A 16,651-nucleotide genomic window follows, 5' to 3' on the forward strand; every position below is an offset into this window, starting at 1 on the left:
CTGCATTGGCAGACCTGCTGGGTATCAGAGCACAGGGGGCATTGGTGAGAAGTAAGTTTCAGGGAATCTCTGAAATGGTGGTTTAATTTTTCTTTGGTTTAGAGAAAAAGAATGGACAAAGAATAATTATTCATTGTCTCAAATCAGCTGTTGGACAGGAGCTCACTAGCCCTAGTGAAATTAGAAAGAGGGCAGTAGAGTTCTATGCTGAGCTCTACAAGTGTGAGTACAAAGAGGATAAAACAGTGACACAGCAGTTCCTTGATGGGCTCCCACAGGTGGCTGCAGAAGCTCAGGTTGAGCTAGAGCAACAAAATGGAAGGGCACCAGGTATTGATGGGCTTCCCGTTGACTTTTTTAAGTCTTTTTGGGCTATATTGGGAGAGGATTGGCTAGCAGTAGTTAGTGATAGTTTAACCGGAGGGTTACTACCAATAAGCTGCGGAAGGACTGTCCTCACCCTACTGCCCAAAAAGGGTGAAGAACTGGAGGCCGGTGGCTTTATTGTGCACTGATTATAAGATCCTGTCAAAGGCTTTGTCAAACAGGCTGAGGGAGGTGATGGGGCAAATCATACATCCGGACCAGTCCTACTGTGTTCCTGGCAGGCAGATAGGGGATAACATTTCTCTGATTCGTGATTTTTTTGGACGTCTCTAGGGCTATTGGGTTGGATGCTGGTCTAATTTCAATTGATCAGGAAAAGGCATTTGACAGAGTTGAACTTCAATACTTATGGCACACTTTTGAGGCGTTTGGGTTCAGCTCTGGCTTTATTGCCATGATAAAGGTGATATATGGTGACATTGAAAGTGTATTGAAAGTTAACGGTGGTTTGAGTGCTCCTTTTCAAGTGTGTAGAGGTATTAGGCAGGGATGTTCTTTGTCGGGAATGTTATATGCCATTGCTATAGAGCCACTACTAAATAGCATTAGAAGTCGCATTGAAGGGGTGTACCTTTCAGAAGATATTCCTCCTATTCGTCTCTCAGCCTATGCTGATGACGTAGTTGTTTTAGTGAAAAATCAAGCGGAGGTGGATAGTTTGAGTCTAATGGTTGATCGTTTTAGGGGAATATCCTCTGCAAAGGTAAATTGGGAAAATAATTGTGCTTTACAGATTGGAGAATGGTCTGGAGGGATCATGGCTTTGCCAGGGGGGCTGGAATGGTGTAAGGGAGGTTTTAAGTATCTTGGAGTGTACCTAGGAGATGAGGGGACAATGGAAAAAAATTGGATTGGGGTGGTTGAAATGGTGGAAGGGAGGATGAGGAGATGGCGTTGGTTGTTATCTCGTATGTCATATAGGGGGCGCACTATTATAGTTAACAATGTGATTGCCTCTGCACTGTGGCATCGGTTGTCAGTTTTAGAGCCACCATCTGGCCTTCTGGCTAAGATAAAGGCAATTATTGTGGATTTATTTTGGGATAAATATCATTGGGTTCCACAAAGTGTTTTGTATTTGTCAAAAGAAGAGGGGAGACAAGGTCTTGTACATCTTGCTAGTAGGGCTGCTGCTTTCCGGTTTCAGTTTATTCAAAGGTTGCTTTATGGACCGGAAAATGTGGTTTGGAGAGGGGTGGCAGGTCTTGTGCAGGTTGGGGGATTAGGTTTAAAGAAGGCTTTATTCTAGGGAGGGAGTACCTCCATTTTACAGAGGCCTTCTTAGGGTGTGGGGCATAATGAAGGTGTCCAGACGAACTTCAGCGGAGTCAGTGCATTGGCTGTTGGAGGAACCTCTGGTTTATAGGGCAAGACTGGATTGTACAACTGCAGCTGTTCCACATTTCTCCAAGATTCTGATGAAGGGCAAAATCATCACCTTAAAACAATTAATGGCCATGGCTGGGCCCGCCTTAATGGATGGAAGACGGGTGGCTGAACATTTGGGGGTGAGGTCGGAAAGGATTGTCAGACAACTGCTGGGAAGCTGCAGGAAGGCTCTGTCAGCAGAAGAGTGGGGTATGCTGAATAGTCACAAGAAGAAGGTACAAGATGAAAATGTCTCATTTCCAAGACTAGGGATTACACCCAATATCCCAGAGTCAGAAAGAAAGGCGTTATTACTGGATTTGAGAGGGTTGGAAGAGGTGGGTTTGGATGAGGTGAATGGGAAATACTTATATAGGGGGTGTGTCAAGGTGTTGAATAAAGATACATAGAAAAATAGAAAAGACACTCCATGGAAGGTAAAATTGGGCATTGATGACAAGGTAAAGCCAACATGGGAGCACTGTACAAGCCACCGTTACAAAAGGGTACTGGGGATATGCAATGGAGGGTTTTGCATGGCATCATTGCAGTTAATGCTTTTGTATCTGTTATTAACTCAGATGTTGGAGATGGATGTCCTTTTTGTAATATAAGAGAAACAATTTTTCACTGTTTTATGGAGTGTGAGAGGATAAAACCTCTCTTGGAAATGCTGGAGTCTTTGTTTAAAGCTGTAGGGGAGATTTTCAATAACACTGTTTTTATTTTGGGGTTTCAATATAGTAAGCAACAGAAAAGAAAATGTCAACTGTTACATTTTATTTTGGGACAAGCTAAGATGTAAATTTTTCTGAGTAGGACACATAAGATAGAAATGGGATATGGGCAGGATGTAAGATGTGTTTTTAAAGGATTAGTGAAAGCGAGAATAAAAGTGGATTTTGAGTTCTTCTCGGCTGTAAAAGATCTCCCATTGTTTGAGGAGAAGTGGGCCTACGAAGGAGCAGTTTGTTTTGTGGAGGAGGGGAAACTATTTTTAGTTGATGAAATGAGTTGAATGTATATGTTTTTTTGTATTTCTATTTAATTTATTTTTATTTTTATTTTTGTTTTCATTTTTATTTAAGAATGACATTTGTTGTTTCATTTCTGAAAAGGCAGTGTGCCATTATTTATGTTAACACTTGAGTATAAAATAAAGGTTTTATTAAAACTCAAAACAAACCTCTCTCTCTCTCTCTCTCTCTCTCTCTCTCTCTCTCTGTATCTATCTCTCTCTCTCCAGGTGTTGATAGATCTGTCTAACACGTCCCAGCTGGACAACACTCCTCGCTGGCTGCCTCTGAAGGAGCAGAGTGAGAGCATCGAGCACAGCAGAACCCACCACACCGCCCATGGGCCTGGGGGGCCAGGAGCAGGGGCAGGGCCGGGACAGGGGCCCATAGCGGGGCAAGGACCAGGACAGGGCATGGGGCCAGGGATGGGCCAAGGACAGGGACAGGGGCAGGGACAGGTACTGTACTGTATTCATTGTCTACTATCTATCCTTGTCATCATTGATTGTATATGTTCATATTAACTTAATGAATTAAGATTATATATTATAATGCATAAAGCACATTGAATTGAATCGTATTGACAGATGGGGGAGTGCCATGAGTCCCCCAAGAACTCTGTGATAAAGAGCAGGAGCCACGGGATCTTCCCTGACCCAGCAAAAGGTAGGAGCCTCTTCCAGCTGCCTTGTTGCTTTTAACTAACGCTTGCCATTGTGTGGTTTAGCCACCCTGTTGCTTTACAGTTTTTCTTATTTTCCGTTTTGCTGATTGCCACTCTGTTGTCATAGTGAGAGAACATGTAGTCATGGTGACAGTTTTGCTAATGGCTGTCATAATTATACTTTTAGTGCCAGTCACTTATCTGGTTCAGTGCAATCCATGTTGTGGTGTCAACCATGTTTTTTGTCATGTAGCAGACGCTCTTATCCAGAGAGACTTACAGTTAGTGCATTCATCTTATGATAGATACTGTAGGTGAGACAACCACATATCACAGTCATAGTAATACAATTTATTCTCAATAAAGTAGCTATCAGCAAAGTCAGTGCTAGTAAGAAAAGACAAGGGCAGGGTATTAGTTCAAGAAAGTCAAGGCACTTTTTTTATCTTTTTTTCTGCCACAGTACAAATGTGTAACTACTATATGGCTCTTTTAGTGACTTTTTGAGTACAGCCACTTTAAAGACATTCCCTTTCTCTCCTCTATCTCCTCTCCCTCCCTCTCCCCATCTCTATCTCTACCTCCCCTCTCTCCTCCCTCCTCCTACCTCTCCCAGACATGCAGATGGTGACTCTAGAGAAGTCCCACAGTAGTCCAGGCAGCTCTAAGTCGTCTTCAGATGGCCAGCTTCGTTCCCACGGTCCCTCCCGCAGCCAGAGCAAGAGCAGCGTCACGCAAGCCCACCTGGAGGATGCTGGGATAGCTATAGCTGCCGCCGAGGCCGCCGTGCAACAGTCCCGCCTCCTACCAAGTAATCCCCGCTCCTTCCTGTGACACACTTCCTCTCTGCTCTGCCACGCATGCTAGCTCATCATCTCTCCGTTTATCTCTCCTCTTGTTCTATCACTCCTTCTTTTCTCTTATTTTCCTCTCCCTTCTGTTCTGGCCTTCTGATTGGTTCTTCTAAGCAATTAGTTGGTTCCTCTAAGCAATCAGTTCTATTCTGTTGGGTTTTCTTGTTTGCTCTAGTGGTGGAACACCCACCGATCTAGTCAGAGTCCATCACTAAAACATTGCATGGCAGATCTTATAGTAGACACTGGCCTGTGGAGAAAACATCTCAATCTAAAATCTATATTAAAAATGAATTTAAAACTGCTGTTCTCACACTAAACACGCAAAATGTGTATGGTCGTCCGTTTCTCTGACGTTACTGTGAAGCCTGCAGGGTTGGGGAAAGTAGGGCAAAGCACCGTTTGGGCTCAGAGTGAGCAGATTTACAACATACGCACATCAGACACTCACAGTAGCCCAGAGTATGAACAGTAACACACAGGACAGAGAGGGAACAGCCACAGTTCAGCAACTCCTGTCTCTACTCCCCAGTCTAAATAGAGTGAGGATATACATGTCTATTTCCAACATGGTTTCTACTCTTTCCCAGTGTGATCCCCTATCTATCCTCCAGGTCTAGAAACCATGCTAGAGCTTGACCCCCAGGTTGTGGCATGCAGTCCCCCCCCCTCTCCTGGTGTTGGTTCGGGTGTCTGGACCACTCCCCTAACTGCCCTTCCAGATTGGAAAAGGTCAAGCCCCCGTAGGTGTGTGTGAGCAAGTGTGAGTGTGTGTGCATGTGTGTGTGACCCCTGACCCCTAAGTGTGTCCAATGATACACACACCCTGAGATGTATAGTTTACCAGTAGCCCTTCCTCACTTCCCACCCCCGACGTGATGAGGTTATAAACCAGGACACACCAGGAAGTACAGACAGAGCAGCATGGGGGACAAAAGGCAACAGGAAACTAACTCTACACTCACCGGCCAATGAAAGTACAGACAGGAGTCTGACCTTCAGGGGAACAGCAGTGTCTGGGGAAGGTGAGACAACAGGACGGGAGTATAGACAAAAATAATATAACCTCACTAACCAAACTGCAGGCCTTTCTCTCCTCTAGACAAACATGGTCTCAATAAGAAACATAATACAACTTAATGATCATGTAAACCATTTAGAGTTTTGATAAATACGTGTAAATAGTCAAAAACGTCTCAATAGTTGCTTTGGTAATTATTTAAATGTATAATAAATATGCATCTATTCAATAAATTACCATAACTATTATTTTAGCATCACTCTTCACTGTTTCTGAATTATTATAATATTTCTGTTACCCATACGTACTTTGCTATGACATCATGTTTATTCCATGGTTTATATGTTTCAGTAACACTTTACATAAATATCTCTGTTATAATGCTTTAGAACTTGTTAAAAGTTATATGTCTTATAAGAAGGCTTATATGTTTTGTCTCGCTTTGCATAACCTTTTCAACCGTCTCAAACTGGCTGTTATTCAGGATCATTATAAGATATTTATATCCGGCCGCGATCGGGAGACCCATGGGGCGGCGCACAATTGGCCCAGCGTCGTCCAGGGTAGGGGAGGGAATGGCCGGCAGGGATGTAGCTCAGTTGGTAGAGCATTGCGTTTGCAACGCCAGGGTTGTGGGTTTGATTCCCACGGGGGTATGAAAAAGAATGTATGCACTCACTAACTGTAAGTCGCTCTGGATAAGAGCGTCTGCTAAATGACTAAAATGTAAATGTAAAATTATAAAGGGGCCATACATGCTCATGACAGGTCTTACAATGCATTATAACTACATCATAATAGATTGTTATTTAAGTAAAGTGTCAGCCATGTTTGTTTTAGTCTGTTTGTTGGTAAATGTATAATTATCTGTAAGCTTAGGCAGGTTATGTTCATTGAACACTTTTTTTTTTGTGGACACCAGGAGGAAAAACTGTTCGTAACAGCTAATGGGGATCCAAATAATCAAATGAATAAACACTGTGACCACAGATGTAGCTGCAGCATTTACATACACATTAATCAATGAGAATAGTAATAACCATTTTTATATTATAGTTTATAGAATATTATGGACATACATTATCAATGTAGTGAAATGGATCTCACTTTCTCTCCCTCCTACACTCACACACATGCAGTCATTCTCTGCCCCTCCTCTCTCTCCCCCTCTCTCTCTTTCCCCCAACCCTCTGTAGGACCGGGCCACAGGTTAGGGGATGTGTCGGGGCCGGTGGTGTCCTCAGCCCCCAGTCTGGTGGAGGGGTATGGGGGTCTGGATGGAGAAGAGGGGGCTGGCACAGGGGTGGACAGTGCCATCTTCCAGGTCCCACGAATGTGAGTAAACAGCCTGTGTGTGGGGGGCAGGGTGCGAGCATGATGGGTGACCTTACCTGAGACCTGAAGACTTGCGTTAAATCCCCAAGAAAGGTTCACAGGCTTTTGGTGTTGGATGATGTATCACATACATGTTTTGTATCTGTGGATCTAATGTGTGTTCATTTCCAACAGAGGGAAGATCATCCCCAACGGTCCTGACAAGTCAAGAGGACTGCCACTCTCGCTATCAGACAGTGAGGGTAAGACTGTGTGTGTGTGTGTGTGTGTGTGTGTGTGTGTGTGTGTGTGTGTGTGTGTGTGTGTGTGTGTGTGTGTGTGTGTGCGTGCGTGCGTGCGTGCGTGCGTGCGTGCGTGCGTGCGTGCGTGTGTGCGTGCGACATTTCCTCCCTATCTCCCGAGTGGCGCAGTGGTCTAAGGCACTGCATCGCAGTGCTAGCTGTGCCACTAGAGATCCTGGTCCGAATCCAGGCTCTGTCGTAGCCGGCCGCGACCGGGAGACCCATGGGGCGGCGCACAATTGGCCCAGCGTCGTCCAGGGTAGGGGAGGGAATGGCCGGCAGGGATGTAGCTCAGTTGGTAGAGCATGGCGTTTGCAACGCCAGGGTTGTGGGTTCGATTCCCACGGGGGGCCAGTATGAAAAATAAAATAATGTATGCACTCACTAACTGTAAGTCGCTCTGGATAAGAGTGTCTGCTAAATGACTAAAAATGTTTTTAAAAATTTAAATAAACTTTGTCTTTACATGTATGCCATCTGCTGGACAGAACAGGAAATAACTCCAACAGGCTGTTTTAAGCCTATCTGTAATTGCCTGGTCCCGTGCATCGGAAGTAACTATCTCGCTCTCTGTGTCATAACTATATCTAGTATTCAGATAGCTCAGGTGTCATGGTGGCTCCTCTCTTTTTCTCAGTTTCTCCAGTTTCACTCCATAACAATAGACTAGGGGCCATCTTAGTGCACAACTGGGCAGCCATTATGGATTTTTGGTCAAAGGTTCATTATCATGACAACTGACTTCTCTAAGTTTTACTGTAAATGAGCGCACGTTTCCCAACCTGACCTCTAACCGAGTTACAGCCAGAGTGATGTGGTGGAGAATGGTTTTGGGTTCAGAACTGAGTTTAGTGAAACTGGAGAGAGGAGAGTCCTCCCCTGGGCCCATTGTGGTGCAGGCAGTATGTCAATAATGTGTTGGTGTTGAATAATTAACATCTGCAGAGAGAAAGGGTATGTGTATCTCACTGTAATTTTGCCTCTGTCACTGTGTCTGTCTCTCTCTCGCTCTGTCCCTCGCTGCCCCCACCCCCCTTGTTCCCTCCTACCCCTTCTGTCCCTCCTCTCCCAGGGGGTGGGGGTAAGACCCAGGTGATGGGGGAGATCAAGGTGGCTCTGAAGAAGGAGGTGAAACAAGAGGGAGACCAGCTGGTCCTGGAGGTCCTACAGTGTAGAAACATCACTTACAAATTCAAGAGCCCAGACCACCTACCAGGTAACTGTGTGTGTGTATGTCTGTCTGTCTGTCTGCCTCACTGACTGTCTGACCATCTGACTGTGTGTCTGTCTGTAGATCTCTATGTGAAGCTGTACGTGGTGAACGTGGCGACTCAGAAGAGGATCATCAAGAAGAAGACCAGAGTGTGTCGTCACGACAGAGAACCCTCCTTCAACGAGACCTTTAGGTTCAGCCTCAACCCCACCGGACACTCCCTGCAGGTAACACACACTCTAATAGACCTTGTGTTTATTTTACGCTGGTGTCCTGCTTTATTCAGACTGTTTATTGTTCCAACTGCTCCTATGACTGTCCTGTAATACTAGTACTTTTCACACATGAACGCACAAACACACACACTGGACACTACAAGTATGTGTGTGTGTTCCCCCCTGTCCCTAGTTGTTCCTGGTGTCTAACGGGGGTAAGTTTATGAAGAAGACCCTGATAGGAGAGGCCTACATCTGGCTGGACAAGGTGGACATGAGGAAGAGGGTGGTCAGCTGGCACAAGCTGCTGGTCAGCTCCACACACAGCCAGTCATGAGAGGTCAACTTGAGAGGACACAGAGGGGTCAACCAGAGGTCAGTGAAGGTCAATGAATACTCTTGGTCAATAGCTGTTCTTAGTCAAGACGAGGAGGAGGAGGAGGAGGAGGAGTTGAGTTACACAGTTCCCTTCATCTCCTTTGTGTTATTCTATATGGAAAGAAGAGCGAGGGGGAGGAGAAGAAGAGATAAGAGGGAAGGAAGAGGGGTTGCGGGTACGGACATGCCCAAAAAGAACTGATCCTCCTATTCCCTCTCCCACTGCCATACATGGTCTGTACCCTGATTCTTAATTGGACCAAAGATTATCAGAGACTGTACCCTGATTGGATAGACTGCCAGCACACACACCGAGGAATGAAGAAGTCCTCCGCTGTAAGAGGACATACATATCTCACCACCTCTCAGCACTCTGCTCGTCATGTCAGATGCAAAACCTGACGTCAATCAGGACTGGGCAGCAATATCACAGAGATAGTTACCATGATGGAACTACTCCTTTCTGTTCTGTCTGGATCTGATAATGTTGTTTATGGCTTATCAGATCATTATGATTATTGTGATTGATCTGTGATTCTGTCAGTCAGTCAGTCAGTCAGTCAGTCAGTCAGTCAGTCAGTGAGGTTCAAATTGATGTATTTGTTTGTGTGTTTTTGTCCTTGGATGCTTGACAAAGTATGGAATGTTTGTTGTAAGATACTATTTATGTTGTGTACAAAAAGTACAGTGCAATTCTATGGTTGATATTGCGGTAACTAAAGCTGACCATACCTGAACTCTCAAGTCCAGTAGGTGGCAGTAATGCACCATTACAGTTTGTTGCCAACTGCCATAAAACTCCAACTAGATGTTACCTGGGTAGATGTAAATGTACATTCAGATTTAGATAGATATATGTCAGAATATGAATCATATCAGAGACACAGTGTACAGAGAAATGTTATTTATGACCATAGATACAGATATTACAGATGATATGAGGTGTCTCCTCATGTACAGTTTATTCTAAAGACTACATTCTGTACAGACAAGGGTATGGAAGGAGCACAGACAATCCAATCCCTTTAGCTCTGGTGTTATGCAGTTATACTGGGTGTTATGCAGTGGAAAAATAGGAAAATGCAGTTCAAATGGTAAATGTAGAACTCATAGCACAACTGAGACATTAGAGAGGAGAACTACTACATGGATATCCCTCCTCTTACAGGTGGTAAGAAAAGAACAGATAGAAAGAGGATGTCAGGTCCCTTCCCTGCAAACTCATTGCAGTCTGATATATTGTGTTGTGAGAGAGTTTGTAACCAACAGCCACCGTTGTATCGTATAGAGACTTAGGCAGTCTCCCCTTTTTCTTTCTTTGATTGCAATTGTTAACAATAGCCAAATCAGATATAAAGTAACATTCAGTTGGCCAATCATATGGTTCACTGCAGCTCAGCGGTCAGTGGGGGGTGGTCAGTGGGTTGGTGTGGTCAGGAGGGTGGTGTGGTCAGGAGGTGTCCATGCACTAGGCATTTGAAGGCCAGAAGACCAGTGTCTGTGATGTCACCAATATCTTGCTCTGGAAGGCTATTCCATATATGGACAGCAGTGTGTAGGAATATTCCATCCCCTCCCCCTATTATGTCCTGAATGTTACTCACTGAGGACGATCACATGATTTTACTGGACCCATCGGACTGTTTATGTTTTTGTGATGTCTTACGCACATGTGACTGGAGGCTTAAACAATAGTTTTGGTTTGAGAGCGAAACCTAGATTGCTGGCTACCTTGCCCAACCTGCAATCCGACAGAGGGATGTGTAGCCTCTCTCTGGTGAGGTCCTCTGCGCCCCTGTTTGGGCTGCTGGGCTGCTCACCTATTCTATGTTAAAGCAACAGGTAGACACACCGGTCCTCTACGTATGTGTGACATCACAGTCTGGTTCTGTAAAAAAAGATTAGCGTAAAAAAACAAAAATTGTATTTTGAAAAACGATGTGTTTGTTTAACAGAACACCCAACATCATGCTGTAAACAGTACACTGTAAATTGTACACTGTGCAGTCAGTGTCAGTGGATGTAAACAACACAGTGAACCAGCCTGTGTCACTGCCTCTGATCAAAGCTCTAAGTCATTACCTATGGCCCAGTCATAACATGGCCAGGACATACTGATACACACTGATATACAGTCCAGGTCTATGGGCTCAGTACCATATGGAGCTACTGTTGTTAGTATATTGTTATTGTCAGTGATCTGTGTAGTGGATCATAGTGAACAACATCATCAGGTGACCCTACAGAGCTAGTACCCACAACCCTACTGTCAGTGTCTGAAGGCATATCACTGAGCAACTAGGGAGGACAAATGCAATTTCCTAATAAATTAAGTCCATATCAGAGGCTCGAAATTCAGACACTGAGTCTAGATGTCACAAATGTTCATAAGACAAAGAAACATGCTTTTAAAGAGGGTTAGCTTTACAGAAAATGATGTTGTCGTGCCAACCTTGTTTTGTAAGCAAACCCATTGGTTGTGTTGAAGTAATTCTATGCAACATAGACCTTGTGTTTGAATGCATTTTCTTAACATGTAATATCAGTGAACATTGTGTCTGAAAATATGTATCTTATGAATAGAATTTTAATTTATTTTGGTTTATATATTATTGAATAAAAAAAATAAAAAAAATAGAGAGAGATTTTTTTACTACTTAACAGATGTTATCATGTACATGAAGCTTGTGCACTTTAGTATTACATCGTTGATTGATTTCCTTGTCCTGTGTAATGTGTCATGACATGCAAGTTTAAGTGTCTGTTCCAGTTAGTGTCTCTATGTTGAGATGATATTGAGTCATGTTATCTGTGCTGTATGAAGAAGTTCAGACACCACTCTTTGATTTCCATGGCAAAATAAAAACTCAAAAAACAAAATCTACAATCACAGACAATTTAAGCTACAAATTGCTTCACAATGCACAAATCTGAGGAGACATCAATCTGTATGTTTGATTCAACCACCAACACATGTATGTATAAATCAATGATGATGAGTCTGAGGAAAAATAATAACAGGTTATTTTCAATGCCCAACTCCAGGACTGTCCAACAACCCTTCATGATCTCCTTAGATTTCCCTCAGCTAGATAGTTAATATCCATTGTTCCTCAGTCCGTTGCTAGTAACCGTGAAACCAATCAAACGTGTATCTGTGGGGTGTGAATGTGGCATACTCATCTGATCTGTGTAAATACAAAGTGTTTTTATTTTCTACAGAGATTGATGAATCATATTGTCTGAGGTTCGAGCATGTGAGTGTCAAAAAAATGCTAAAAACTCAAATCTGTCTGTCTGTCTGTCTGTCTGTAGTGGTGTGTGTGAGGTACTTATGTGATCAGACTGTGTTGTCAACCCATGGGTGTCTGACTGTACAACCATGTCACTGACGTCACTGAGCCAACCTGGATGTTGCATGTTTTGTTGGTGGTCTGTCAATATTTTTGCTTCCAGATTATGTTTAAAAAGAGAGAGAGAATATGTATAGATTTATCAGAAATTGTATGCCGACTGTATAAAGATTATGCTTGTAAAATGGTCTTGTTTTTCATTCAGTGTAAAAATGGAGAATCTAGCGTTCTGGTTTTGTGTTTGTACACAGGATGTGTTGAGATATTATTATGCAATTTGTGCTGTAAAAAACGGCTGTTTACCTAAAGTCTAAATAATAAATATAAAAAGAGATTTATTCCACAACCTGAAAGTAGTTTTGGTTTATTATTTGAGCGTGTTGTGTAATCTGCAAATATTATTTGTAATTCTGCTCTCTTATCTATACTCCAGTCAATTGTTTTCAATAAGACTTGTTTGAGCACTACTATTATTCCTGTATATTCGCTTCATGTCCAGCAGGGGGAAACATCCTCTCAGTAATGGCTCCTAATGAACTACAGTAGTGTTTCCCAACCCTGGTCATTGAGTACCCCCAACAGTACACTGTTTCATTGTAGCCCTTGACAAACACACCTCATTCAACTCATTGAGGGCTTAATGATTAGTTGACAAGTTGAATCAGGTATGCTTGTCCAGGGTTACAATAACAATGTGTACTGTTGGTGGTACTCGAGGACCAGGGTTGGGAAACACTGGACTACAGGACTGAACAGAAACATTGTACACGCAGGCGTGCACGGACACACACACACGCACACAGCTTGCACGCACGCACACACACACACGCACGCACGCACGCACGCATGCACGCACGCACGCACGCACGCACGCACGCACGCACACACACACACACACACACACACACACACACACACACACACACACACACACACACACACAAACACACACAGAACAAAGACTTATGTGCTGTGCTGAGAGAATGTGTATAGCAGGCATTAGTCTAGTACCTCTGCATCCCCAGTCTAGAGACTTCATCTCTGTCTATTATCTGTCAAGGCCTCCAGCCTCCTGCCTTTCAGCACTATCATGTCCTTCCTTTCTCTCTCTACTTCTCTCCCCTGTCTCTCCTCCCTCTGTCTCTCCTCCCTCTGTCTCTCCTCCCTCTGTCTTTCCTCCCTCTGTCTCTCCTCCCTCTGTCTCTCCTCCCTCTGTCTCTCCTCCCTCTCTTTCCTCCCTCTGTCTCTCCTCTCTCTGTTTCTCCTCCCTCTGTCTCTCCTCTGTCTCTCCTCTCTCTCTCTCCTCTCGCTGTCTCTCCTCACTCTCTCTCTCCTCTCTCTGTCTCTCCTCCCTCTGTCTCTCTCTCTCTCTCCTCTCTCTGTCTCTCCTCTCTCTTTCCTCTCTCTCTCTCCTCCCTCTCTCTCTCCTCTCCTCTCCTCTCCCTGTCTCTCCTCCCTCTGTCTCTCCTCTCTCTGTCTCTCCTCCCTCTGTCTCTCCTCTCTCTCTCTCCTCTCTCTCTCTCCTCTCTCTCTCATCTCTCTCTCCTCTCTCTGTCTCTCCTCTCTCTCTCTCTCTCTCTCTCTCTCTCTCTCTCTCTCTCTCTCTCCTCTCTCTGTCTCTCCTCTCTCTCTCCTCTCTATGTCTAGGCAGATCTCACTGTAGAATACATCTCCATGGTACATCTGCTCCCTTGCGTACACCTTTGTGGATGGAGAGAGAGACAGTTTATGTATAAGAGAGAATGTGTGTGTGTGTGTGTGTGTGTGTGTGTGAGAGAGAGAGAGAGAGAGCGAGAGAATGGGAGATGAGAGAAGGTGAGAGGACTAGAGAGATGGTGTGCGGTTGCTAAGCAACGATTGATAACCAAATCCCCAAGCATCCCAGATGTGTTGCCCTGCCCTGCCTCTGGGTCGGACTGTCTTACTGGCTCATCTGTTGTCCAATCAGACATGGCCTCTGAGAGCCTAATAAGGGGAACTAGAACACATAACACAGCCTGGCTGTCACCTGATATACTGTATAATAGATACAGTAGATTGGTTACATAGTTTTCTACGCCCATTTTATTTTAAAATGTACTACCAATATTTTAGACAACCCATAGGCAAAACATATAGAGTAGGTGATTGTGTGATTGCATGTTTACTGTAACCCCTGCTGTACATAATGCTTGTCTTGTTGGCATACGAACAAAAGGCTATGTAGGCCTAGCTTTTGGCACAACATCCTTGGCCCGGTAGCCATTATGTCACACATAGCACTTGTAAAACCCTTTAGATGGATCACATTGTGAAGAATTTGATACTCTAAATCACTATCTCATAACAGTATGTTCAATGGTGCGATCAATAAGCTATCAGTCACCACTGTCTTCTGACAAGTCTGCTAGGGGTTACTCACACTGTCTCTCTGTCTGTCTGGGGGATGATGATGATTGGTAAAGACTCCCAGAGAAATGGTTTAACATCAAACTGAGTAAAATATGGTGTGTGTGTGTGTGTGTGCTTGTGTGAGAGAGAGATGTCAACCCAATAGAGCATCCCTGATAGGCTATGTATCTGTGACTAACATCACCTCAGACAGACAGACAGAGAGAGAGATAAATAAATAACCAATCAGGTACCTGTTAGAGCGCTGATGCCAGTTGATCAGATTATCGGTGGCGGGGCTGGGTTATCTCCGAGTGTGTGACACTCACTGCTGGTTTGGCGTGGCCCATTCTACACACTCAAACACGCAGCTGGAGAGGGGCGTAGTGTATGAATGTGCGTGCGGGTGTTTGGACGGGGAGTTGGCGCCTGGCAATGGACACCTACAGACCACACTCCGTGTTTATTTTACTGTTGTTATCGTCGGATATTTGTCTGCCGTCGCAGTTTCCAACACAACTCATGTAAGTACTAATCTAATCCCAGCCTATAGCTTCTCAAATCCCAACTCTTGGTTGTGTGACTCTGTAAATGCAACTGATTAATTATGTGTGTGTGTGTGTGTGTGTATGTGAGTCTTTCCTAACAATGAACAACTAAAACAATGGTATCTGAGGAAATACTGTGATTAGAAGCGGGTTAGACCAGTCTTGCGGTTTAGCACCTTGTCATCTCTCCCGGTATATTTGTTAACTTGTTGTTACATCGCTGCGCTATTATGTCTGGATTGTCTGGATATGCAATAGAGGCGGTAGGATGGGCACCGGTCCCGTTTCTCTCCTTATTTCATCCGTCTGCTTTTCCTACACCTAGCCATGACATATTCAATGTATTTATAGCCTGTGTGTGTGTCAGTGCGGCTGTTAATGAGACATGTCAACGCGCGCAGTGTCGCGGGCAGATTGTCGCTGTTGCCTGGCCAAGGGATAATGTCCTGTCAACTTGTTGAAACAACCTGGACTCAGGGGTTGACTAATCTGTCTTCGTCCATTTAGTATGATATGTTACGTTTCCCATGGTATGTATTCATTTGTGGATGCCCATCATCCATTTCGTATGACATGTTATGAATTACAATTCGTATGATATATTAGGAATTGCAATTTGTAAAATATGTAACGGATTTGCAATAGTCCTTCAGTTTGCCAAAAGGCACCTAAAGACTATCAGACCATGAGAAACAAGGTTCTCTGGTCTGATGAAACCAAGATTGAACTCTTTGGCCTTAATGCCAAGCGTCACATCTGGAGGAAACCTGGCACCATCCTTACAGTGAAGCATGGTGGTGGCAGAATCATGCTGTGGGGATGTTTTTCAGCAGCAGGGACTGGGAGACTAGTCAGGATCGAGGAAAAGATGAACGGAGCAAAGTACAGAGAGATCCTTGATGAAAACCTGTTCCAGAGCGCTCAGGACCTCAGACTGGGGCGAAGGTTCACCTTCCAACAGGACAACGACCCTAAGAACAAAGCCAAGACAACGCAGGAGTGGCTTTGGGACAAGTCTTTGAATGTCCTTGAGTGGCCCAGCCAGAGCCCGGACTTGAACCTGATCGAACATCTCTGGAGAGACCTGAAAATAGCTGTGCAGCAACGCTCCCCATCCAACCTGACAGAGCTTGAGAGGATCTGCAGAGAAGAATGGAAGAAACTCCCCAAATACAGGTGTGCCAAGCTTGTAGCGTCATACCCAAGAAGACTCGATGCTGAAATCGCTGCCACAGGTGCTTCAACAAAGTATTGAGTAAAGGGTCTGAAAACGTATGTAAATGATATTTCTTATTTTGTATAAATTAGCAAAAATGTCTAAAAACCTGTTTTTGCTTTGTCATTATGGGGTATTGTGTGTAGATCAATGAGGAAAAAAAAATTTTAATCAATTTTAGAATAAGGCTGTAACCTAACAAAATGTGGAAAAAGTCAAGGGGTCTGAATACTAGCTAGGCTAGGGGTTAGGTTAAAGGGTTAAGGTTAGGGTTAGGGGAAGGGTTAGCTAACATGCTAAGTAGTTGCAAATTGAACACGCAACCTTTGGGTTGCTAGACGTTCATGTTATACACCTACCCATCCACCCTGACCAACTACGATCCTTTCGTTTTTGCCTTAAGTAACCTTCTGTCCATACACTGTAACAGCC

At 44.1% G+C, this 16,651-nt stretch overlaps 2 protein-coding genes across 7 annotated transcripts in view; both read left to right on the top strand.

Annotated features, from left to right (window-relative positions):
- The window catches only part of LOC121531180, a 132,626-nt gene extending 120,188 nt beyond the window's left edge, over nucleotides 1–12,438 (top strand). The window contains exons 33-40 of the mRNA XM_045205095.1: nucleotides 3,002–3,229; nucleotides 3,359–3,437; nucleotides 4,052–4,246; nucleotides 6,507–6,645; nucleotides 6,820–6,887; nucleotides 7,999–8,142; nucleotides 8,221–8,366; nucleotides 8,548–12,438. Of these exons, the coding sequence (XP_045061030.1) occupies nucleotides 3,002–3,229; nucleotides 3,359–3,437; nucleotides 4,052–4,246; nucleotides 6,507–6,645; nucleotides 6,820–6,887; nucleotides 7,999–8,142; nucleotides 8,221–8,366; nucleotides 8,548–8,691 (1,143 nt within the window). The 3' untranslated portion in view covers nucleotides 8,692–12,438. The remainder of the gene's footprint in view (nucleotides 1–3,001; nucleotides 3,230–3,358; nucleotides 3,438–4,051; nucleotides 4,247–6,506; nucleotides 6,646–6,819; nucleotides 6,888–7,998; nucleotides 8,143–8,220; nucleotides 8,367–8,547) is intronic.
- A 2,290-nt stretch (nucleotides 12,439–14,728) lies between these two features.
- Nucleotides 14,729–16,651, top strand: part of LOC121531951 (voltage-dependent calcium channel subunit alpha-2/delta-1) — a 106,134-nt gene continuing 104,211 nt past the window's right edge. For 4 of the 6 annotated variants that reach the window (XM_041837542.2, XM_041837541.2, XM_041837544.2 and 1 more), the window contains exon 1: nucleotides 14,730–14,979. In XM_041837542.2, coding sequence (XP_041693476.1) covers nucleotides 14,846–14,979 — 134 coding nt within the window. In that variant the 5' untranslated portion in view covers nucleotides 14,730–14,845. Of the gene's footprint in view, nucleotides 14,980–16,651 lie in introns of all 6 variants that reach the window. The other 2 variants (XM_041837540.2, XM_041837543.2) reach the window with 1 other exon arrangement.

Source organism: Coregonus clupeaformis, chromosome 19, assembly GCF_020615455.1.
Source record: "Coregonus clupeaformis isolate EN_2021a chromosome 19, ASM2061545v1, whole genome shotgun sequence".
Classification (NCBI taxonomy): Eukaryota; Metazoa; Chordata; class Actinopteri; order Salmoniformes; family Salmonidae; genus Coregonus; species Coregonus clupeaformis.